This window comes from Protopterus annectens, chromosome 13.part0 (assembly GCF_019279795.1).
Source record: "Protopterus annectens isolate FY-2018-M chromosome 13.part0, PAN1.0, whole genome shotgun sequence".
Taxonomy (NCBI): Eukaryota; Metazoa; Chordata; order Ceratodontiformes; family Protopteridae; genus Protopterus; species Protopterus annectens.
In genome coordinates, this window is record NC_056747.1 from 457,120,311 (window position 1) to 457,146,650 (window position 26,340).

Here is a 26,340-nt window from a genome sequence, read left to right on the forward strand (position 1 = left end):
GTCCAAGGATGCATCTACTGCAGTACTGTCCTTTGGCATCTATGGAGTTACTGGATGGTTAATAGCTCAGTGTAATGCCATGCTAGACGACAACTTTAGTATACAAGCTCTTTGTCCCTTGAATTGTATTAGCAGTATTTTTCATGCTGAATTGCTGGCTGTGTTCTATTTTTAGCAAGCTTAATGTGCACTGAAATAACTGCTTTAGACCTTATATTAAGTTGTCTATGAATCCCAAACAGGATTCCTTTTCATGAATCTTCTGGTATGTTGGCCTTTTGTACTGTGTAGTCTAGAGTCCCACTCTATAATAGTTATGTAGGCATGAATCCTGTCATTTCCAAATGCAATGAATGTAACCTTCTGCAACTTACAGAACTTCTCCTCACCCCATGTGGTACAAAAAAGAGGATTCCCAGTGTTAAACACTCATTTGTTAAAGTAAAATAAAATATTGGTGCTCTTTAAATGTACTACCCATGTCACTAAAATAGACTAGACTATAACCACATTTGATATGCAGCACACAATGTTTGTTCTATGCACTGTTGAAGCCTATAATCTTACCTATCCCACTCTCTCTTTCTCTCTTGTAAGTCAGCTTCAAATGGCCACCATTCTTTCTGTAAAGAATATCATCTTTTTAACCCCACAGCATAGTTTTCTCATACATGTCTTCTTTATCTCATTTATTTACCTCAAATATATGATTGCTGGAGTCATTTTCAAAAACCTTCATCCATTTTCCGGTTCTTGTACAGCTCTGTCTTACGTTGCTTACTGTTCTATGCAAACCAGCATTTCCAGAAATGCACAAAATACTCATGTCAAAATCTATCTAAAAAGCATAATGGGTGAGTGTTACCATTTCTCTTCTGCTGAAGATGATATGCTCGTTATGTCTGTATTTGTTTCTACCTTCTTATTTCTTACACTGCTTCATCTTCTTCAGATAATCATACTCCACTCCTGGGTTTCTGCATGTCATGTGTAGCTCTAAACTTGTTTGCTCCTATATTCTCATAAATGTAAGAAGCCAATCCCTGCTTCCCAAGGATTATGGTTGTAGTAGATGACCTGTTCTCAAAGCTGCATGTGTATCACCTGATGTCTGAATACACTTTCTGAATTAGTGTGCTCATGCTTCCACCTTTTAAGAAGCAGACTACAGTGAGATAAGAACATGGAAACATAGACAATAATGGTTGGTAAGGACCCCTTGCCCCTCTACCAATTGCTATACTTACTGGATAAGCTACAGAGCTTCTTTCTGTTCCTCAAAAGAACTGCCTAATGTCAGTCCTCTGCATTTTTGAATTACACCAGTGATTTGACCTTACAATATCTTTAGGAATGCTGTTATGCATCTATGGTGTGAAGGGACCTATCTCCTTTAGTTTAAGCTCCTGCAAAAAAAATGTAAGGTTGAAAGACTGACTAAGAATAATTCTACAACAGCATTCAGAAGGAAACTGGATTCATCCTGAGGGACACCCTGTCATTTTGAAAGACCAAATACGGTTCTCTACTCACAACACTTTGAAGCTCTATGATCCTATGGCAGAGATAATGATTTCCCAATAAAAAAAAAACAATGCTGCTGAGTTAGCAGGCTCAAATAGAAGACTGACATGCCTATCAGCTATGAAAGTTCAGGTCTAAGAGAGGGGAGGGATTCTTCAAAGGAAGATAAAGGTGCACACTGATCAACAGATTAATTTTAGCTCTCTCGGTGAGAAAAAAGAAACTAAGAGATAAGGCCAGCAATTCTGCCTGTTTAGTAAAATTCAGTTACTGGCTAGTAAGTACACTGCCTGGATGCCAGCAAAGAAGAATCTTAGACAGCCTGACAGAAAATCATCTAGAAAGGGTGAAGAGAAAAAACTGACTGGAAAGAATCCTGCAGCTGTTCAGCAAAAAGAAGTCCAAGCTCAGGCTTAGGAACAAGAGATGGCTTCCAGTAATTTAGAGGAAAAAAAGTCAAACATGTTCAAAGCTGATTAAAATAAATGAAAAACTGAAGGAGTATATAAACTGAAATAACAAAAGGCTGGAAAAAATGGAAAAATCTATAAACAGCTACTAAGATGAAGTGATAAAATTGCAAAAGTCAGAGGTTGAAATGAAGAAAAGACTGGTTGAGTATGGTATGAGACTGCTCAAGAAGAACTGTTTCAAAAAATAGTAGAGTTAGTAGACAGAGCATGCACAAAAAACCTGTGATTTTCGGTTTACTATCAAAATGTCGTGGGACAAAATAATTCCTGCTCAGAACACCGAGACATAATTACGAAAGCAAAAGCATTCAACAAAGCACAAAGTCAAATCAGCTGAACTAATTCAGCAGATTCAACATTATTTATTTTTTATTTTACATTTGTTAACCGGGAGTGTCTGACTGAGCCGAAAAGGCCCTTTTTCAGCAGAGGCCCGGGGAGAAAAGCTCCACAAAGAAAAATTACAGACACATTTAGTTATTTAGACATGATCAGTATACACACAAATTACCGGAGACATGTTTTTGCAGGAGGGTGGGAATGTTTTGTGCAGCACAGATTAAGGTAGTGTCATCTGCATACTGAATTATAGATGCATGCTGTGTGGAGGTAAGGAGATCATTTGTGAAGACTGTGAATAGTAGTGGTCCTAAGATAGAACCCTGTGGGACTCCTAAAGTTATGGGCAGCTGAGGAGAGAGAGAATTTTCCCATTTCACAGCTTGGTACCTGTCAGTTAAGTAGCTTTGGAAACAGGTAAGATTGGAATTTGATAGATGATATTGGTTTAGTTTGTTTAGCAGGATTTGGTGTGAGACTGTGTCAAATGTTTTGGACATATCCAAAAAAAGAGTTGACAGTTGTAGACCTTCATTTTTGAGACGGTTTACTGTGTCTGTGAAGCAGAGGAGGGCTGTAGTGGTACTATGGGCAGGTCTGAAACCATGCTGAGTAGGTGGCAGGATGTTGCTGTCTAGGAGATAGTTTAGCATCTGGGTATGGATGCATTTTTCTAGGATTTTGGCCAGGGGGGAGAGTAAAGCAATGGGTCTGTAGTTATTAAGTTCAGTGGAGGTCCCGCCTTTATGTATGGGTGTAACAGGATATTTTCCAGAGTTTTGGCACATAGTTTTCAACAATTGCTCTGTTTATGAAAGTGGAGACTGGGATAGCAATAGCATCTGCTGTGAGTTTCAAGAAATAGCTGGGGAGTAGGTCGGCTGCTGTTGATGAGGTTTTTAGTTTGGAGAGCATGCCTTTGATTGAAGTGGTGGAAACTGTTTTGAGGGTAAAGCTTGTATTAGTGTTATTTGTGTTGGGGGGGGGGGGATAGTGAGGAAGGAACTGTCCTGTGATACTAAGGATAGAACTGAGTTCACAAAGTGGGAGTTGAATTGTGTTTCAATGGGAACTTTAGAGTCAGGGGTGGTTGGTTTGGGGGTACCCTTTTGGGTGTATTTTAGTAGCTGGTTTACATTTTTCCAAAACTTTTGCGGGTTGTGTTGGTATTTAGATTGTAATGTTGTGTAGTAGGATTTTTTTGTCCAGCCTAATGCATTTTGTTGCACGGTTGCACAGTTCTTGGTACTTAGATAGGCTTTGTGTTTCTTTGTTTTTTTGATAGTAAAGCCAGTCAGTGTCTCTGGACTTGAGGATTTGTTTGGTTTCTTTACTGAGCCAGGGGTTTGCAGAGGTTCTAACCCTGATTTTGCGCAATGGAGCGACAGTGTCTAGGTGTTGTAGAAATGTTTTGTTGAAATATGCTACAGCCTGGTCAAGTGGGAGGGTTTTTAGGGGGGTCCAGTCACAGTTACACAGTAAAGTGTTGAGGACCTCAGGAGAGAATTTTTTTTGTGTTTCTAGTGGATATATAGTTAGTGGTTTTGCATATGCTTGTTCTACTACGTATAAAATATATTATGTTGTGGTCACTTAAGGTGTCTTGGAGACTGCCTGTGTGAGGGTACAATGTGGGGTTGTTAGTTAAGACCCAGTCAAGGATGGATTCCCTTTTAGATTTTTTTATCACATCTAGTTGGAATTTGGACTAGCTGCTGGTAGCCATGGAGATTTATTAGATTACTTGGTGGTTCTGATATACAGGTGAACCTATCTAGGTTGAAGTCTCCCAGAATAAGGGTTTCTTGTGAGTATGTGGAAGAACACCAGGATAAGAAGTCTTCGAGGCTAGCAGGTGTATTACCAGGTGGAATATAGATCCCAATTGTGGTGATGACCTTTTTAGGGTGAAGTTGAAGTTGTGAGATAAGTATGTCCCAATTATTGGGGGAGGGGTAGGAGTTTGGTAATTGACGGACAGTTAAGTTTGACTTGTACAGTAAGGCAGTTCCACCACCTTTACGAAGTGGTCTGTCTTGTCTAATGATATTGTAGCCAGTAGGGAGAACTTCTGAGTTAGCTATGTTTTTATTTAGCCAGGTTTCTGTTAAAGCAACTATGTCTGGGGAGTAGAGTGCTGTTGTGGCCTGGAATTCAGGTATTTTATTTTTGATACTTCTAATATTAATATTTAGCATTAAAAGATGGTTGGTTTTGCTGCTGTTGTTGATTTGCCCAGGGATGAAGAAAGTGGGGGTGTTATGTTCTGACATTTGTGTTGGAGCAGTTTGAGTTGGACAGGATGGATTTGGGCCTGGGTGGGGTGGATATCCCCACTTACGGTGAGCCTGGAGTTAAAATGGTTATACAGATGTTGGTGTTTGGTGAGGAGTGTGAGAAAGTATTGTGTTTTTTGGAGTAGGAATGAGAGCATATGTGTTTAGTCCTGAATTGGTCCGTTATGTAGTACTTGAATAACTGTGGGCAGATATTATTATAATGTGTGGTGTCTGTATACGAGAGTGCATAATGCAGTGTTGTGCTACGAAGTTTAGGGATATTGCTAGAGTGATAACTTGTGGTGTTGTAAAGAATTATGAGAAGACAGACTAGACTTAGTTGCATGATAGTCATGGTTATAAAGTTTAAGTTGGTTCTAGGTGGGGGGGTCTGAATAGGAATTATAGGGTTGCACTATATGTGGATGGGGAAGTAGTGTTGGTGATGTAAAAAATGCCTAGTGGGAATGAGAGTGATTGGGAGTATTTTGTGTGGCGCAAGTTGGTGTGGTATAATGTGATATGACTTCAGGAGCTGTGGTTGGTGGAGGTGATGTGAGGGTGAGCTGTGAGTGTGGCTGTGATTACTATAAATGTAGAGGTAGTGGGGGCGGGAGGAAATAGGGGGCAGGGGAGCGGAGGAGCCCAAGCCAACCAAGACAAAAGAAACAGTAAGTATTATTTTACAAATCTGAACATTTTTAAAACAAATTCCTGAGGTCTAATGGCTTACCGCCAAGCAGAATGTAATTGCTGAGGAGCATTTGTGTCCTGGTGGGAGACTAGAAATTTAAAGATGGCTCCATGCTCAGCAGGATTCTGATATAGACTTTTTATTGGAGGAGGGAGATAGCACAAGGGGTGTAAACCAGGTGGAATGCAAAGAAACCAGAGAGGCAATCAGTGGAAATCAGTGAAGGCCTCAGAGGGGGTAAGTAATAATTCAAAGTACCTGTAAAGTGAGGGAGGGAAGAGACAGCAAAGTTTATTAAGGTTGGGAGTATGTCTTCACATTGACTTGCGGATTAGTAACCAGTTTATGCACAGATTAGAGTAGGGAGATACATTAGCAATGAAGGGGGAATGTATAGAGATGCAAATAAACAGGTGGGCCTCCAAGTGATACAAACTAAGGCAGAAAGCACTGAGAGGGCTGCTTGATGGTTAATTTAGTCACAGAGATGTGAATTAAATGTATACTGTCTATTGGACAGTTAGGATTACTGTACTAGTGGGGGGGGACAAGGCTACAACAGTCAGTTTTATTAGCAAGCTGAGAACTACTAAGAAATACTGCTAATGTAATAGCTTCACTCTCATTAAACATACAAGTAGAATGCCTGGGTGGACTGACCCTGCTCTTGAGGCTCAAAATGTATATCCTTGTTTAGTTTGCAGTACTGATTCCTTCTAATACTGTATGGGTGGAGTGATAGCCGCAGACTACAGATTTGCTTGAGTGTGCTCTGAAGAGAGAGAGAAAAAAAAGAGAGGATGAACCTAGTAGAAGGAGACAAAGACAGGTAAAAGGAAGTAATTAGGAGATAGGAGGGTGTAAAAGATACAAATCTGAGGATAGTGTGGATAAAGTCGGAGAATGGATGCTACTGCTACAGTTTGAGAGTGCTTCAACAGTAACCACATCACAGTGCCATAACTTAGTTTGGAAACAGGATAATAAATCATGCACAGTTCATTTATCAGCCAATTATCCTGTGCATACAAGAAAAAGGAAAATGAACACAACAGCACAGCTGAAGCAGTAGCAGAGACAACTGTAGTGCTAAGTCAGTAAATACTGTTTTTAACTCCAAGACTAGGTCAATTAGATGTACATTACAGTTATAACAGCAGTTTTAGTAGCATAGAGACAACATAGCTGCAGTGGTACTGTCAGTAAAAACACAATTCCTGAATGACAGAGTCAACCAGTTAAATAAACAAATAAGCAGATCAGTAGTCAGGAATCAGAAAAATGAATACTAATTGTATAGATCCAAATACAGCAAACAGTAAGTATTATCTTACAAATCTGAACACTTTTAAAACAAATTCCTGAGGTCTAATGGTTTACTGGCAAGCAGAATGTAATTGCTGAGGAGCATTTGTGTCCTGGTGGGAGACTAGAAATTTAAAGATGGCTCCATGCTCAGCAGGATTCTGATATAGACTTTGTATTGGGGGAGGGAGATGGCACAAGGGGTGTAAACCAGGTGGAATGCAAAGAAAACAGAGAGGCAATCAGTGGAAATCAGTGAAGGCCTCAGAGGGGGTAAGTAATAATTCAAACTACCTGTAAAGTGATGGAGAGAAGAGACAGCAAAGTTTATTAAGGTTGGGAGTGTGTCTTCACATTGACTTGCGGATTAGTAACCAGTTTATGCACAGATTAGAGTAGGGAGATACATTAGCAATGAAGGGGGAATGTATAGAGATGCAAATAAACAGGTGGGCCTCCAAGTGATACAAACTAAGGCAGAAAGCACTGAGAGGGCTGCTTGATGGTTAATTTAGTCACAGGGATGTGAATTAAATGTATACTGTCTACTAGACAGTTAGGATTACTGTACTAGCGGGGGGGGGGGACACACAAGGCTACAACAGTCAGTTTTATTAGCAAGCTGGGAACTACTAAGAAATACTGCTAATGTAATAGCTTCACTCTCATAAAACATACAAGTAGAATGCCTGGGTGGACTGACCCTGCTCTTGAGGCTCAAAATGTATTATCCTTGTTTAGTTTGCAGTACTGATTCCTTCTAATACTATATGGGTGTATTGATAGCCGCAGACTGCAGATTTGCTTGAGTGTGCTCGGCAAGCAGAATGTAATTGCTGAGGAGCACTTGTGTCCTGGTGGGAGACTAGAAAATTACAGTCGAATACATCATGTGATGTCTGTGTAGGAGTGCAGGTAAACTAAACTCCTATACCTCACATCACGTTTCTGCAGGGGGAACCAGCCCCCAGCAACCCTCCTGTGGGGTGCCCCCCCCCCTGCTAACTATATATTCCAATTCCAAGATTGCACTACAGTGAGGAAAGGGATGAATTTCCCAAACCGCACTGTAAAGCGATCTCTGTACAGTACTCTGAGTTCATAACTTTTGAACATGAAGAAGTTCAGCAACATGGAAAATCGAACATCCATGTTTTAAGGTTTTTCATCTGCAGAGCATCTCCGTTTGCAATTTTAATTGTAAACTGTGATTTTCTGCTGTACCAGAGAAATTAGAAGGAACAGATTATATTAAATTTATGAAAGCATAAATAAGTAATTGGACTGGCATTCCATAACAAAATGTGTTAACTGAAAGGGCACATCATATGTATGCTCCAAACCTGGCCATGAGAAAACTGCCAATACCAGTATTAGTAAAAAAAACATAATCATATCAGCAGAAGGAATTCATCCTGACAAAACTGTGACAGAAGGGCAAAATATTAGAAAATGGAGGTAGTAGAGTGGTTGAGTAAAGTGATGATTCTCTGCACACCAAGCAGAAGAGAAGCAAATTTATCCCAATAATCAGGGAAAGTTGAGAGGCAGGTGTGAGATTCAAACTGCTGCATCCAGCTATCTTAAGAATATTTTTCCTGTAGGATGAAAGTCCTTTTTGATGTAGAACAGGTTAAGGAGGGAATACAAAGTTTTTTCCAACCAAAAGTGAGCCATCAAACAGAAGGAGACTCTGCTTCTTATTCTTCTGAAAATAAAGCTAATACAGAGACCTTGCAAGTGAAATCTTTTCCAATGTTCCAAGGGAAAATGCTTAAGAGACAGAAAAAAGACGCAGGAGTTGACTGGAAGAATCCGGAGCACCTTGGACTTGAACTGAAGTCTGGGGTTGGAAGAAGAAGATGGACAGGGAGAAGATAAACAGCAATGAAATTAGTGAATAAATGTGAGGCAATAAATCATAAATCACATTTGAAAGATTGGATATTTGGTGACTTTGTTAAACTTGTGTGGGGACTGAAAAGCATATACCCTACTTCATGTCATTAATGTTTGGAAGGATAGTAAATGAAAACAAAAAAAGAAAAAAAAAGAAAGTAACTGCAAGCGAATCAGTTTTTGTTCTTAATATTATCTGTATAAAACATTGCATGATATACATTGCATGTTATATAGTAAAGCATTTTCAGTGTTTGTAATGATAAAGTATTCTTTTCTTTTTTAGTTTCAAGTAATGTAGGCATTACAATGTAAAAAGGAGAAGAAAGACTGGACAAAAGCACATTTAAGTTAATAGGTTGTAATCTTGGGCTGTTGGGTTGAGGGATGGGGTCTAAGAGTTCACTGATTACAGTATATGTAGAGATTAATTATTTTCTTTTACTTTTGAATAGTTGAATGTCTGGATTAATGCCCTTTGCTTAATCTAATGACAATTTTTTTGTTTACACATGTATTTTTTTAAATGAGAGACCAAGGGTAATGCATAATTTTCTTTAGCAAATAAATGTTCAGTATTAGTTAAGAAGTACATTCTGTTCTTATGTTTCCATGGAATCAAGCTGACTAAAGGTGAAGGCAACAAATCAAGAGGTTTGGACAATGTTTAATGACAGAAACACAAAATTAAAACATACAAGGACAAGCAGCTCAGTAAAAAATAAAGTTTGAAATTACTGAAAGTGAATAAGAGATAGCCTGGTAACTAAATACTTTAATGCATTTCCTAGTACAGTGTATAATTTAGTTTTATTTAAAGAAAGTCAGTACAAGTTTTCTTAAGGCTAAAAGTTAATGTTTTCTGAAAACATATAACTTGTTCTTCACATCTGGGAGGGGAATAAAGCTAAGAAAAGAACCGAAAGCAATTAATGTAAGTTGTAGCACAGACTGTAACATACACTTTAGTATGGATACAATTAGTTTAGGTTAGTTAATGCCTGGGGGCAACTGTGTATTTGGGACAAATGTTCCTATCAGGAGGGTTAAACTTCATTATTTGAAGAAGTACATAGTTTTGTGCATTTGTTTTAAGTTAATAGGTCAAGGGATGTTCTTGGAGTGTTTCTTTTTGACGGTTTTCAATAAAACAAAAAGTGTTATAAAATGAGACATATGTTCAAATGAAGATGAAAAGAAACAACTGTATGAAGGATCAATCTTCCAAACATTACTACATGCATGTAACACAAAAGCTGGAAACAAGCATTTAAAAAAAGCTGCTAGAAATAACAGGTGTAAATAATAACTTCTTATCGTAAAGTCTACACTAAACATATTATTTTGGCATGTAAATGGCCTCACAGGTACAGACAAAAAGATAAGAGTACTGAATTATATTAAGAAATGTACAGTGCAAATAGCAATGCTACAGGAGACACATTTGGAAAGAAGTGAGCATGTGAATTTGATAAAAAATGTATTTCAGGATGGTTATTCAGCAGAAAATCAGGGACAAAGCAACAGGGAAGTACTTATATTAATTGCTACAGGAGTTCCAATAGTGATAAAAGAGGAAAAAAAGATAGCAATGGTAGATTTGTTGTAGTAAGGGGTTACTGGAAGGAGCGGAGGATTATGCTGGCTTTTGGGAGAAATAATCAGCTTTCAACAGGAAATATTACTTAAAGGTGGGGACTGAAACTTGATTTGCTACAGAGAGAATGCATCTGGGGACCTAGAAGGAAAAATATAACAAAAGAGTGAAGATTTCTGAAGTAATTTATGAAAATATTTGGTATGGAAGACTTGAATTCAGTAGTAGAAAATGTACATATTATTCCCCAAGGTACAATAACTGGGCTAGACTAAACAGAAATTAAATTTCACAGGAACAGGTCCATTTAATTGAAAACTTCGACACATCCAATAACTATTTTAGATCATGCACGATAAGAAATAAGATAATAATGCAGGGTAATGAAGTACAAATGAGACATTGGTGCCTCCTTACCCACCTGTTAAAAAGAGAGGAATTTAAGGAATAGTAGTGGAAATTGAGAGTTATTAGGAAATATATAAATATCTTCAGAAGTTATAGTTAATGACTGGAATAAAAAATTAATATGGAGTTTAAAAAAGGGTAGAAATAAATGAAAAAGAGATAAAGGTTAAAAAGTAACAAATTATTTAGAGGGCTAACAAAGGTTATAGTATTGCAGAATTAGGGGGATCTTGCAGAACAAGAAGAGATACAAATGCAGAGAGCTAAAGAGAAAATAAGAGAATATCTGGATAAATGCACGAGTTTAGAAAGACTACTGTTAAGCAACTTTTCTTTTGATAATGACTCCACAGCACAAAAACTTTTAGCACAATATTTTTGGCAACCAAAAGTAGAAAGTGTTGTTGCTAAACTTAGGGAGCCTATAACAAGAAAAAATAACCAAACAGCCTGTAGAGATATTAGAGATATTTTGGAAATTTTATGAAAATCTGTATAAAGCAGAGGAATGTGGAAATCACAAAAAAGCACAAATTGAAATATTTATGGAAGACTTAGGTAAACTGAAATCAGAGGTAGATGAGGCTCAACAATTAACAGAAAAGAGAGGAAAAGATAAGATAAAAACAGTGATGCATAAAAAATTTGCAGGAAAACTCTCAGAAATAGATTGTAATTCTGTGGAACTTTGGAAACTAGGAGGGAAAAAAGTGATAAAGATCAGGAAGGTTTTGTTTAACAGCACTTTTAAAAAGGGGGGAGCACCGAAATCCCCAGCTTCATATAGGCTCATTTCAATGTTAAATCATGATCATAACATGTTTGTGTCTATAATAGCTAAAAGAATGGGAAATGCATTGCCAAAATTGATAGATGTGGATCACTGTACTTTTGTGGATGGTAGGCAAACATTTAACAACATTAATAGAACAATGATATTCACAGGACAGCACTATATAAGAAAATACTGCTGTCATTGGTGGGTCTTGATGCAGAGACAGCATTTGACAGAGTAAGTTGGGATTTTATGAGTACGGCAATAGAAGCATTTGCATTCCCTAATACAATAATAAGGTTACATAGGAGGATATATGAGGGATAGGAGGTAAAAACTGAAGTGTGAATGTTCCTCTCTGATAAGTTGTGCCTAAACACAGGTACCAGGTAGGAGTGCCTCTTTCTTCTTTGTTATTTGCATTATATTTAAAGCCACTGTCAAAGAAAATAAGAGACTCAGAAATTTAAGGATGTAACTCTTCAGTGTTTGTAAATTATGATGAGAATAACCCTTGGTTGCACACAATGCCATACCATGTGACCATGCCTGCCAACGCAGCAAGTGACTAGGCTGGCCTTTCCTCATGGCAGATCAACCACTTTGAATCAGTTTATCCTGGCTTTTATGTCAACTTTTATCTAACTGGAACATGGCAACACTGTAGAAATGTACAAGCTAAATTTATACAGACTTATTTTGTACTAGGTCCATATTGGAAGATACTCAGGTCATGTGATATAAAGTAAAATGAGTAACTGACATAAATGTATAAGTATGTAGTCAACATTGAACTAAAATAAAAGGCTGACATTCCAAATTGTGCTGCAAAAGGAAAAGATGAGCAAATTTGCAGATAATCATTTTGTGAATTTCAACATACCCACTAGAGGAGGTGCTGGGTAACGTCCTTCTCATCCCGCCACCAGAAGGATTCAAATCATAAGCCAAGTGACCTTGTAACTCACCCAGAGAGAAATTCGGCCCTGTGCCTGTTACTACTGGTGCTGTTTCATAAAATCAAAGGATACAGAAAAAGAAACATAGGTCATAAAATAATAAACACAACTGTTTAATATAGTATGAAACAATCTAGTACTCTTATGAAAAAAATATCTCTTCATGCATTGTTTATCAATTTTAAGTAAGCATTTGTGGTACTTATTTTAAAATGCTTTGAAGAAATAAGGAAAATTACATCAATAAAGTCATGTGACAGCCTTCTTATGCAAATCTGGGTTTTGCAAGCTGCGAATTTTTGAATGGGGTTTGAGATGATAGGCCTTGTCTCTGAACTGTGGAGAAGCAAAAGGTAATAATATACTGTAACAGAATGCAGAAAAGAAATTCTTTCCTCGCCACCCTGAAGGGAGAGAGGTTGGGCTTCACCATACCATAGGAAATTACCATCAAAAGTTATTTTTCAATGTCATTCAGACACTGAGGCTACTAACACCTGTGTTAACACACATAGCCTTCATACTACCTACTATATCCAAAGGCATTTAATTAATGACCCCTTTGCTAAGACACAGGATTCTTATCATAGGATCCAGAAATAAGGTACAGTGTGCTGACAGCAGGCTAAATTTTAAAAAGCCCCAAAAATACACAGACCTTTAATAAAACAAAAGAAAATAGGAGTACAAAAAGGAATCATTAATATATTTATTAAAGTTTGCTTGCTGGGGTAGGGGAACGATCTCAGTGAACCAGTTTCAGGCCCAGCCCCATAATACATAGATGCCAAATAAGTCACGAAATCAGTACAGTCAAATAGATATAAGACACAAAAGGCAAGCAATGAACAATACTGTAACATACACACAGTGAAAAAATACAAAGACAAGTTGTTAACATTGTAAGAATACATTACTTGTAATATATACTAGATACTGAAGCCTATGGAGAGATCAGTGGTAAGGAGGATGGGTGTCTCGGCTGTCCCCAGATTGATGCCTCCTTTAATCTACAGCTGAAGACCAAATAAACTAAAAAAAAAAAACTCTTCAACTCTTCCCTGCTTATGCTCTTCTATTCTATGCTCTTCTACATATTCAAACGACTGGTGGCGGACAGCCATGACTGCTTAAATGAATGAATGAGAATAAGGTGGTCAAACTGAATCCTTACTAAATAACAACAATGATTTGGAAGTACCGAAGAGACAATAACATCACCTAACAGCTCGCACCCAGGAACAGTGACACCCTTTTCCTAACCTTAGCTATGGTTCTACCTGCAGAAGAGAATCAGTGTCATACCTGAAGATAAAATACTTTGAGGAACCATGATCAATGTATGAGAAATTTACGTGATGTGGCCAACACTGAAGCATCTACCATTGTTGTATACAATGATATAAGCTTTCAGTTGTAGGCTGAAGTCAGATTAGTTAGTAAGAAGGAGGAAAGTCTTCAAGGTTTTACCACCATGAGCTTGCACTGTGTCACAGTGCAAGCTCATGGTGGTGTACCTGGAAGACTTTCCTACTTTGTTGTACCTCTTTGGGAAATTTTTGGCAGTTGGGGTCGATTGATTTTGTTGTAGAGTAGTTATTAAGATCTTTTAAGTAATTAGGAAGAGACTGTCAAAGTTTGGAAGCTAACAAGCAGAAGTTGTGGCTAGTACACTGTAGCTTTGTCCTATGTGTTTGAAGTATATGTCCAGACTGAGAGTGCGGGCTAGTTTTGCAATGAAAAATGTCTATGCATTGAGGTGCAGGAGTTTGAAAAGAAATGTCTTTGGTAAGAGGTCTGCTCATTTTTTTTTACTGGAAGCCGTTTAACTTTTGCTTTTGGTGATAATTGATGCTCAGAAATAAACTGACAAATGTTGCTGGAAAGTGACTGGAGACTTGCTATATTTTTGATGGAACTTCTACCATTAGAGGAAGTCCATAATCCAAGTGTGCAAATGAGATTTTCTTTGGTAACTATTTGAAATATCAGGACCCTATATAACAAGTCCTGAAACATGAAGACTGAATGGCTAAAAAATGGATTTACAGAAATTAAGTTCAAGACTGCCATTTCCCTGAATATGCTCTTTTCTCTGCAGTATGGAGATCTCACAGTTGGTATACTTATGTTTGGGGGAGGTGTGGGTAATTTTCCCCTCAGATCGAGGAGGAGAAGAGTGGTGTTTGAGATTTGCTTTTCTCCTGCTGTTTCAGTGTTTTTTATTGTGTGCTGGCACTCAACATTTCTAGTGTCGACATTTCAATATGGAGCTAAGTTCAATGCAATCTAAAAAGTACTTGATCCAAACCATCGACACAAATACGTCCAGTGGAATGTACAAATGTGGAAGCTGCAACCCCTGTAGGTTTATTTTGGAGCGACTCTTTGTTAATTTAAGTCAGTTGCCATATACTATTAGGGTACCGAGATTTTTTAATTGTATAAGTAAAGGGTTAGTATATAAAGGGGTGTATGCAAGTTGCACCGCCTTCTATATAGGTATGACTACACGAGCCCTTTGTGTTAGAATTAGGGAGCATTATTATAGTATAATAAAGAAAGACAAAAATAATGCTTTCTTCAAACATACATTAAAATGTTCGAATTATAGTAAGATTTTATTTTCTGTTTTAGAATAAGGATTTAGTGATCTTAGAGGTGGAGGGTTTAAGACAGACTTGGATCAAAAAGAAGCCTTATGGCAAATAAAACTGAATTCCAGCAAGGAACCTGGAATGAACGATGTTAAGTGGTTTTTTTTTTAAAATGGAGGGTGTATTTATGTAAATAAATGTGTTTAGGTTTCAAAATCATATTTAAAAAAAAAAGTGTTTTGTTTCTTTAAGAACACAATTTACAGCGATTTTTTATTGGTTAAAATTGGTATTTAAACTGGTTTGGTTTAACGTTTTGCATTTTGTATTCTGATGAAGTCTTTGACAAAAACACGGAATTACGAGTTTTGTACGCTAATTTCTTCTTTGTGGTCAGTCAGGTTCCAGTTTTTTGTTTATTTGTTGGTGGTATTACTGGATTCATGGATTTTAGTGGTCGTATATGTCAGTAGGAAGTTTACTGCTGAAGAAGGAGAAAAGAAATGGGGCAACAACAGACTCTTGGGATGTCCCTTTGATGATAAGTTTGTCACTTGAAGAGGATGTTCTTCATTCTAATGCGGAGGAAGGCTTGTGACAATTTTGATGCTGTGGGGCTAACACCATTTTTTATCATGTGACTTAGAGAATGGAGTAGCCAACCAGGTCAAAGGCATGTGCCAGATCAAGGGAAGAGGGTTACGGTAAGATTGCTCTTATCCATGTTAATTAAGTAGGGTGTCATCAGTCATGGTCCAGAGAGCTATCATTGTGCTTCTACCTGACCAGAAGCCATGTCAGTTGAGGGAGGATGTAATATTGCTGTAAATATGAGGAGGGTTGATTATTTATTAACTTCTCAAGTATTTTTAAATGTGGGTAGAATGAGGAGGTTTTCAGTGGACTGGGTTGCTTTGGCAGTGGTTTTACAATAGCAGCCTTCTATAATTTTGGTATTAAGTTTGCAGTAAGGCGAAGGTTGAAGGTGTGTTCATCAGAGGGTAAGTTATATATTCTCTGTAGTAGCAAATGAACCATGAGCACAGGCTAATGGGACTTGTTCAAGAAGTGGTTCAATATCTTTTGCCTTAAATTGTTTAAAGTAAAAGGGAAGACTGAAGTGTAGTGCTGATGATGGTTGAGGGTGGATGATGCAGGGATGGAAATAAGACAAGAGAGGCTACTAAATCCTTGTAGGAAATTGAAGGGGGGACAGGAGCCCTTGTGTGCAATGTATGGTGTATTGAGTGTTGTTAAAGAAGGTTAACTTCTTGCCAGAAGTGTTTAGGTAAGTGCAAAATGGCAAATTGTTTGGATTTGTGGAATTTGAAATTGTATCGCCTGATACATTATTTCAATAAATTATGTAGAAAGGTGAAATGGTTTCTGCTGTCTTTGGTGGGATTACTTTTCCATATTTACCATCCTTCATGATGGAGTTTTAAAAGTTGTTTTAGTTCTTTTGTGAACCAATCATTTTTGTTTTGTGTGAGGAGTCTTGTAAAAACAGAATGTGTATTTTAGCTGTAGGCTGTCAGCTTCTGCAGCCCTCTCAGAGGTCTTAACTGGAAAGTATGAGTGCCCAGTTTAAGGTGGAGAGGTGAGTTTAAAGATAGATGTATTTTGTAGATTTAGATCTGAAACAGATTAGTTTGGGGGGGGAAGCTGTTTCACAGTAATGTTATTATGAAACAGGTCATGTTGCAGTGGTAACTACAGGGGGTGAATACTAATGGAGGAAATATGGGTAGAGTTCCTTGCAATCAGGAGGTCAAGCAGTGTGTAATGCTGTTTGGCCTGGTGGGCTCATGTATGAGTCAGATACAGTCCACGTCTCCTAGGAGCTCTGTTAAGTCATTATTGGAGGGTCCCAAGGAGTTCAAGCTGAAGTCACCAAGTATCACTTGGGTTTTATATTTAGAGAACCTGGAGATAATGTTATTGATTAAGGCTTGGAAATGGAGGTAAATATGGTACAGCTCGTAACAAATGGTTGTTATTGTGCATGTGAATCTTTAGGAGCCACATGGATTCTTTGTCAGTAGTGGCAGTTACCTGGGAAATTGTGCATAAGTTTTTATGGGATTTGTATAGAAAGAGAGTACTCTCTCCTGATCTATTCCCAGGTCTGGCATCAAAGGTATAGCTGTATCCTAGGAGAAATGAAGTAGGTTAGCGTGAGCAGTTTTAAGTCACTGTTATGTGACAGGAGCTAGATTAACAGAGTGGGTACTGAGAAAGAAGCGTATTTGAGTGGGTACTGAGAAAGAAGTGTATTTGATTCAATCTACTTCTAATGCTATTGGCATTAAGTAGACCCCATGATACAGATATGGGCTTGGATTGAATTGGGTTAGTTGGTTGATGTGGTAGACCAGGGGTCTGCTCTATAACTGACTGGAGTGGGAGTAGGAAGATGACTGGAGTGAATCTAAAAATAAATTCTGATAATTTTATATGTGGGTTGTGAGGTTTGGGAATGAGAGTTATTTGGTGTAGTTGTGAAAAAGGAAGTGGTTTAAGGGAAGGGTAAGTTAAATGGGAGAGTAAAAAAACACGTATGGATAGCATGATGTGTCTGTTTGGAGGGAATGAATGGTAGGCAGCTGAGTGAGAGCATAGCAGTGAATGGTTGTGGGAGTGGTAAAGGTGAAATGGTGATGACGATGATGGTTAAAATAAGAAGAAAATGCAGAATAATTGTTAGTCAGCTTCCGGACAAGGTTTGTGCTACAAATTGTGTTGCTATGGAAAGGTGGGGCACAAGCTTGGCTCTGTGTTTTATAGGAATAAAACTCTGAACACGACCCAGGAGACTCAAGATCAGTTAGCCATACGGAATAATTCAATAGCATATGCCAGCTTGTCCATCTTGGGGAGGGATAAGTGGTCCAGTCAGCTTTCTGGCAAGGCAGAACAATAGGGAACAAGAGATGTAGGACTGGTAATTCCAAGACAGTGATGACAGCTTTCTCTACATATCTATGGGAACACGGCAGTACAGCTCTCTCAGTGACTCTCAGAGGGCGAGGTTCAAATTAATACTGGAAACCCCCAGAACCTTGAGTTAATGAATCCTTTGGACTTAGCCTTGGCAGGTTCATATGATGACTTTTTCCATTTGGCTGTCACTCAAGTCAGTGGCCATTTTGCCATCAATAGGAAGAAATGGGCTAGGGCTAGTAGGGCACTTGTGGTCAGTAGGTGAGGAGGCAAAAAGCACTTAGAAAAAAAGTATCATTAACAAACTAAACTGTATACACAGAAGAAATAAATAATCACATCTTATTTAGGAAATCTAGGCCTTATTTCAAAAAGAGAAAAATGAATAACTCATTGTACCAGCACTGGCATAAGTAGCAATAAAACATGCATGACTGCATAAGTTCAAGTATTACCTTACACTCTGGAGCAATGTGAGGCACAAACATGAAATGTTCATGTCTTACAACTTGCTCAGCGTGTAGTTCATTCACATCTCTGTGTGACTTAATTCACTAACAAATCATGCATCTGTTTTTTTTTTTGTTTTTTTTTTTAATGAACATTAAAGTTAAAAACTAGCACGTACATCTGCTTTACATTTTACGCTATACTGTGACATAAGACAATCCCTCTGCAAAAAGTTAATAAGCTTTTGAGACAGTAGAGGTTTGCATTTGCATTTTAAACAGTACTGTTGTTGGTTTTCATGTCATTTTCTATAAATCCATGAGTTCCATATCAAGAATCTGCAACAGTTATTAGGAATTTCATGCATAATAAGAAGTCAATGGCCTTCAGGCATGAACACAGTGAACCTGAAGTTATGAACTTCAAAAGTAATAACCTTGTATCAGGAGAATAAATTATATTAGTATTTTTAAGTACGTTTTCTAAAATTTCCCCCACTGACACTGCAGCAGACTACCTAAAGTGCCGCTGTAGGTTTACTGTGCAATTTCACACCAAAGGGTGATTTCACATGCACTGCATCTCAATTTACAGCTGGCACTGAAATTCCCTTCTAAGCATAAATCCTCAAGAACGATGAGCCCTTCATGAGGTGGGTTCCTACACATGGGATATAGAAATGCAGTCTAAATATATTGCACAAAACACTTATGAAGAAATGTTCATAAATCAAAAGATGGAACATAACTTTAACTCATAAATAACTTGGGGATACATTTTCAGAATTGTCAAGCTGAGGTTATGTGAAATGAAGCTTAAAGTGTCAGTGCACAATTCAGTCTCAAAATGTGTCTTTACAGTAAATGCGGAATCATCTTCAGGAATAAATCTGTGCAAATGGAGGTTGCACACTTCTGAGATGGAGACTTAGAGATATACTAAAACAATGTATTCAAAATGTTAACAGATTATGAAGTATGGCCATTTGTTGAAAACCCCAGTCAACGGCAGAGAAGCATGTTATCACAAGATCATAAGTAATCATGTATGGGGGTGGAGTTTATCAAAAGGTGATGGAGGAGGTAACAGTATACCATTTCCTGTTTCTACTTTGAAACACAGGGCAAACTGAGGATTATTTAATTATAACAACCTTGTACTTGTCTGCAATTCCACTAGGAACACTTAAGGACTGAACACCACTATTGTGTTCTGTAATGGAGTGTGAGCTCAGAGTACTCAGATTCATCTACATACTAGGGGCATATGGTGGGTGTAGTTGTTTTTTTTTTTTTTTTTGCAGTGGGTGGTCAGCCGTGTTTTATTTTTTTACATGGGGAAGAGGTGTAAGTTTAGCTATTGTATAATTTAGTACTGCATAGGTGTTAGTCTTGCAGTTCTGAGGAATCAGGGATATGTCGTTTCCTAAGTATATAACTGAAATAGAAAGTCCATTTTGGAATAAAGTACAGTTGTGTAAAAACTTACCAAAACAGTAGATAACCTGCTGATCACTGTTGCAGTATTTTTAACACTTTTTCTGTCCGTTGACTTTCAGACAGGGTACCAAAACTTTATCCTCCCGAAGGCATATGTCCGTTGCTTGACTACAGCTTATATGCATCTGGGTATACAGACAGATGTACACAGAAGTACCTCATCCAAGACAGAAGACTACTGAGAGAGGAACGTGGTCAGCTAGGAGGGGTGTAGCTCGAAAAACTAAGTTAATTCCCCAAACTCAGTGTATTAGGTGTAAGCTTACAACTTAGGGAAAGAGAAATATAGGAACAGAGGAAGAGAAGAGGAGAAGAGAGGAAAGATGGAGGGAAGGAATACTGTAACAGTGATTGGTAGCACATCTACTGTTATAGTACGTTCTTACACAACTGTATTATGTCCTGACTGAATTTACTGTTGCAGAATCCTTAACATACGCTGGATTCAAAGAGATGGAGGAGGTAGAGAAGAGAGAGGCTGGCTACAGGCAGGATAAGCTGTTTAGGAGACCAGACAGGATACACTTAACAAAGGCTGCCCTGGATCTTGAAAAGCCATCAAGCTTCTGATGCTTGGTGAAGGTGTGCACTGAAGTCCAGGTGGCCGACTCCAAGCTAGACCTGGCATCTACACCCTTGTGGAATGCCCCAGAGTAGGCCACTACCAGAGTGGAATGTTCTTTTGAGTAGGAAGGCAATGCTTTCCCATACTGTGTGCAACAGAAAGAAATAGCCTTTAATACTCTTTGCCCAGTCTGGAATCCATGAAGGAAAGAAAAAGTTGGTTGGTTTATCTGACAGTTTTTGTTTTTTCCAAGTAAAAGCTTAGCTGCCTGTGAACATCTAGTGAGTGGAGTATTCTTTTACCCTTGTTTTGGAGATTACAGAAAAAAGCAGACATATGCCTGGTTGAGAGATATCTCATTCACTACCTTCGACGTGAATGATGAATTGACCTTGAGAGCAATGCTGTCCCTATGGAAAATGAGAAAAGGTGAAAATAGCCATAAGATTAGCCATAGCCATAAATTTAGTCAAGTATTATTGGCAATATTTGTTTAAATTTAATGATATAGGTAATATTTTAAGTCCATTCTTAGGTATATCATACAAGAGAGGAAGAAATCTTAGAGATATCCTGGTACATAATCACTTTGTACTACCTGTCTTAAATATTATGGGAAATATGAAGGCACTAATGGGAACTTACCCGTGTGGTCACTGCAATGTTTGTGCTTATACTGTTAGAACATTTAACTTTATAAATGCATTTTCTCCATTGGAAATGTATAATTGTGAAACAGAGGGTGTTATTTATTTATTTATTTATTTTACATTTGTTTACCAGGAAAGTCTGACTGGATATATGTCCATTTTCAGCGGAGGCCCGAGGAGAAAAGCTCCAGTTTTAAAAGTATAGTTACATAAGGAAAATAGAGGCATTTGGAAATACATGTAAAATACATTAATCAGTAAGGCACAAACATGCAATTATATAAAATACATTCATCAGTAAGGTGCAATCGTACAGACAACAAGTTTGACTTTGTTAAGATTACAATATTTAAGACATTCATATTGGGACTAGGTCCCTTAAGAGTACGGACTCTTTATGCCCTCTTATTGCCCTATGATTTATGCCCTACAATGTTCTTGTAATCTGGTATATATTGGGGAAACCAAGAGGAAATTTAAACATAGAATGCAGGAACATGTTAGGAATGTTAAAAATAAAAAAGTGGACAGCCCAGTGGTTAAACACTTTTTAGAATGCCATGACTCTTATCCAGATGATTTAAAGGTTACTATTTTAGAAAAAGTACAGAGGGTTTTGTTCAGATAGTTGTACAAAAAGAAACTAATGCATAAAGAAAGCATTTACATTTTAAAATTTAACACTCTGTCCCCTTTAGGACTTAATCTTGAATGTAAATGGAGGCTGTTTGTTTGAATTTTAATTGATTAATTGATCTAAATAATTTTGTATTTAAATGGGGGTTAACTCATGGTTTTATGTACTCTTTGAAGGCTTTGCTGAGGCACTAAGTTATATTAAAATTTTGTACTTTTGCTGGCTGTTGTTTTGTGGATTGAAGTTTCATTTCTTTGTGGTTGCTGAAATAGCCATAAGAGCCTGAAATTCAGACACTGTAAAGTCAGAGGAAATAGCCAGCAAAGGATAGTCTTCCAGGTGCATAATTTTAAAGTGGCAGAAGCTACTGGCTCGAAATGGGGCAAAGTAACTTTTTTCCAGCATAAAATTAGGATCCTGTGGAGGAGAAAATGGTTTCCTAGGTGGCTAAAGTTGCAAGACTCCCTTCAAATAAAGTTTAACCTCTGTTCTAGGACATGAGAGGAGGATCAAAAGCAAACAGGCATTAATGGCAGATAGATGGGTTTTACTGGAAGAATAGACCAGACCAGAGTATAATAATTCACAGAGATATTTGAGGACAGAAGGAGTATCTGATAAGAATAGGTCCTGGCTGAGCTTAAAGCACCAAACTGAATTGTTTTTCTACTTATCTGAATTTGATTTTCTGGTGGTAGGTTTTCTGGCTTTTTATAGAACCTGAACCACCTCCTCACAGAAGAGGTGTCCTTTACAGATCAGAATCCTATCAAACACAGAATAAGACCGAGAGAGGCTAGAGTTAAATGGAGATGAAGACCTTGCTCTTCAGTGAGCAGATCTGTATCCAATTGTATTTTCCAATAATTTCCATCGGACAGGTGGAGCAGTAGGGGAAACCAATGCTGTATTGGCCAGACGGGGACTAGGAGTGGGACTTTTGGAGCTTCCTTTTGAACTCTTAGAAGGATTTTTGGAAGTAGTTGCAGAAGGGGTAAGGCATACAGGAACCTGCCAACCACTGGAAAGAGAAGAAATCTGTCCTCCAAGCTAAGGGGGGGGGGGTTCTTGGTGCAGAACAGGGGAAGCTGGTGGTTCTCTGTTGAAGCAAAAAGATCTACCTGTGGTGTTCTCCACTGATGCCTCATTATTTTGAAGACTTATGTATTCAAGGTCCATTTGTGAGAGTCCTCCAAAGACCTGCTTAACAAGTCCGACATTACATTTTCCTGTGAGTGAATGTATGCAGCTGTCACAGTCATGCCCATTTGTGTGGCTAGATGCCATGTGTCTTGTACTACCCTGCATAGTACTTCTACTTCAGCAATGTAACTGGTCCCCACTTAGAAACCTCCCACTTGATCAAGCTGTTCTATACTTCAACAGTACCTTTCTTAAAATACTAAACAATCTAGCACGGCAAGACAAATAAGAGCAAAAACTAGGCACATAACAAAAGATACCATAGCACTGCTGAAACAAAGAGACAGGGCATGGTCCACTTACCACACCCCCAAAAATAAAACAAACCTCATGACATATCAATAGCTCTGAAACCAGGCAAAGAAACAGATAAAATCAGACAAGCAAAACTACTTCCTATCTTGTCAACAAACCCATCAAAACAACCCCCCAAAATTTTGGCAAAATATTAACAATCTTCTCAACCCATGCTATACCCCAACTCCCCCCCACCAGCCACCTCTACAGTAACAGACCCAATAGCTACACAACTTAATACCCACTTTATTAACTCAATCACATCATTTCTTTGTAATCAGACTAATCAGCCTCTCACTGTACCCTCTCCCTCTTCTGATTCCCCCACCCCTTCTCTTTTACCCCAATCCAAACTAACTACATAAAATTACTCTATTCCATGCTCAGACCTTGCTGTCTAGCTCCAGACCAATTACCCAATGAATTCCTTAAAACTGCCACCCCCATAGCCTATCCCATATCAATCTTGATCAACAGCTTAATCTCTGAACAATATGTACCCTATCTATGGAAAATATCTCAAATCATTCCCCTACACAAAGGTGGCCCCTCTAAAAATCTAACAAACTACTGTCCCACAGCCATCCTTTCCCCTCTAGCTAAAATCTTAGAAAAATGCATTCACTCCTAACTCCTCAAGCACAACCTCCTCCCCACCAATCAACATGGCTTTAGGCCAAAACATAGTACCAGCACTGCTCTACTGTCTTTTACAAACACGATCCAAGGTCTCATAAATGAAGGCCAAATTGTCTCCTCCATATTCCTTGACATGCCAAAAGCCTTTGACACCGTTTCCCATCAAATCCTACTAAACAAACTATCATCCCATGGCCTCAACACATCTGTCCTGTCCTGATTCCATAGTTATCTCACTAACTGTCAGCAAGCCACCAAATGGGAAAACATTCTGCAGTGGCAAATTTAGGTATGGGCCCAGGGGCATGCGCCAGCCCTTTTTAGACTTTTTTTTTAAATGCTTGTCTTACAGAGAATCCTGTCAACAACGCGCCTAAATACTGTACATCGGAGATGTGATTGGAGGTTGCAGTCAGATGACTTTTCTTTAAAACGATCCTCCAACTGCATCTCCATTGTAATTTAGGCATGTTGGTGGCTGTGATAATGAGTAAATAGAAACTTTCTTTGCATTAGACTCTGTTTAAGACAGTTTAAAACCAGACTTGAAATTGCTCTTCTACTCTTAGGGAAGTGATCTGCATTGAAGTAATATTATTTGCTAATTTTCATTGAAGACAATTATTTTCAAGGCACCAAAGAAGCGGTACAGTTGAAAGAGTGCTACATTTGGTGCGCTTACAGCATAAATATATAACTTGCAGAAATGGCTTCTTTCAGAAGTTTTCTTTACACAGCACTTTCTGGTTTTAATTAGCGTTGAGTTCCATGTTATGTGACCAGTTATTGAATTTTGTTTATTGATGGCTTTGACTGCTTCCTTTTGTGGAATACTTGTAGAAATATATAACCTTGATGGCTTGATGAATACTTACAATACCCGTCTTGCTTTTTTGTTGCTGTCCCTTTGCTGAGATAAACACCAGATTCACCATACGTTACCTCCTTATCAAGAATGTTCCTCATTTCGAGTCTGAAAAGTCCGTGTTCCCAACTGCTGCACTTAAAGAGTCTGTCACACACTCTGTGTTATGAAGTTTCCTAATAATACATGGTCACATTGATAAAAAACACAGAATCATCAATTCTTCAAAAGAACATTTTGTAAGTATTAAGCAACGCACTTAAAGCATCTTGTGAGCTTCCTAGCTTAAATTTTGCTAATCTGTCCCTCATTAGGAGGGGCAGTGTTCCACATTTTGGGGATTGGAAGTTTTGGGCTATGCAATTCAGGCTTAAAATCACATGTGAAAATAAATGAAAGTGGCTTTGTATAGGTGGACGCTGAAGACTAGATAAGTAAGTGTAATCTGCAAAATAACAGGATGCACAGAAACAGTGGCAGATTTCATTTGAGATTTTTCAGTAGTATTCAAACTGCAACATATAGCTCTCAACCTTCCATTTCCAAATGAGAAACACTAGCCCTCATCATGTGGAATAAATGGGTAAAATGCGGAACACATACTAACAGCTTACTAAGAACTTCAATAATGAATTAATATGATTCATTTCTATTTACCATGAATATCAGTTAAAAAAATTCCTAACACTGAATGTGTGACAGACCCTTTCAATGTGGAACTTCGAGGAACACAAACTTTTTAGGACCCTAAATTACGTACTTTCCTCATAATGAGGTGCACTTGAGTGGTATGCTGCAGTACAATGTACTCAGCTCTGTAGGTTATGCACCTAACCCACAGATACTTAGCATCTGCTGTGCATACTTTGAACTCCTACCTCAAACAGCTGGGGGACTTCCTTTCTCGCAAGGTACTCCTTCGCTTCATTGGGATTCATTACTGTCCTTCTAGTATTATTTGCTCCACGATCGGCTTGTGGTAGTCCTTCTGGTGTTCTACTTGTAGCGTTGGCTTTCGATTAAATACGACTTCCTAGTGTGTTTGAGCTGACAGCTGCACAAGGGGGTGGGAGGAGGTTGTTATATTCAGTAGGTGTACACATCAGCTATTGCTCATACACTTATATGCCTAATGCAATGCTTGCCTAGTACCATAGTTAGATACTACTGCGGGATGTCACTGCTAGATTGCTGGTCACTATCATTTGCAGAGCAGCAAATACTAGTGTCACTGAATAGCACAGCATAAGTAATCTGCTGCAGCTAGTTATGAGGATCTTCCGCTTGTATGGATGTTGTTTCCAGTGCTGCAGAAATCCAGGCTGAAACAGACAAATCGGAGAAAAGCTTCTCAGTCTTACGGAGGGGTGTTAAACCTCTTTCTTGCCTCTCACTCAGGGTAATCAGAGTGATGTCACTCTTTTCAGTAGTACAGTGATGTTCGCTGTTATGTGTTAAAACACCCACCATTGCTTAAGATGCGGGCCAGGAAACACTAATGACGAATCACCAGGAAAAACAGTTATTAGTGCAAAGATGTAAAGCGTAACATGGTAGAAGCAAACAAAATCCTGCAAGACCAGCTACATGTCCTCAGTGTATCTGTAATGATGCAGTAGGTCGATGAAATATTAGAAATGCTCTGCTGAATAGAGAAATATAAACTGGCAACCTGCATCTCTGGAGACATTGTGGCATACTGACACAGTGTGCCAAGACACTGGAAGCAACTTGTGCAACTAA

The 26,340-nt window shown here is 38.3% G+C and overlaps 1 protein-coding gene across 4 annotated transcripts in view; it reads right to left on the reverse strand.

Annotated features, from left to right (window-relative positions):
• Positions 1–26,340, reverse strand: part of NFIC (nuclear factor I C) — a 1,851,273-nt gene that overhangs the window by 481,511 nt on the left and 1,343,422 nt on the right. For all 4 annotated transcript variants that reach the window (XM_044054106.1, XM_044054104.1, XM_044054105.1 and 1 more), the window contains exon 5: positions 12,177–12,300. In XM_044054106.1, coding sequence (XP_043910041.1) covers positions 12,177–12,300 — 124 coding nt within the window. The remainder of the gene's footprint in view (positions 1–12,176; positions 12,301–26,340) is intronic.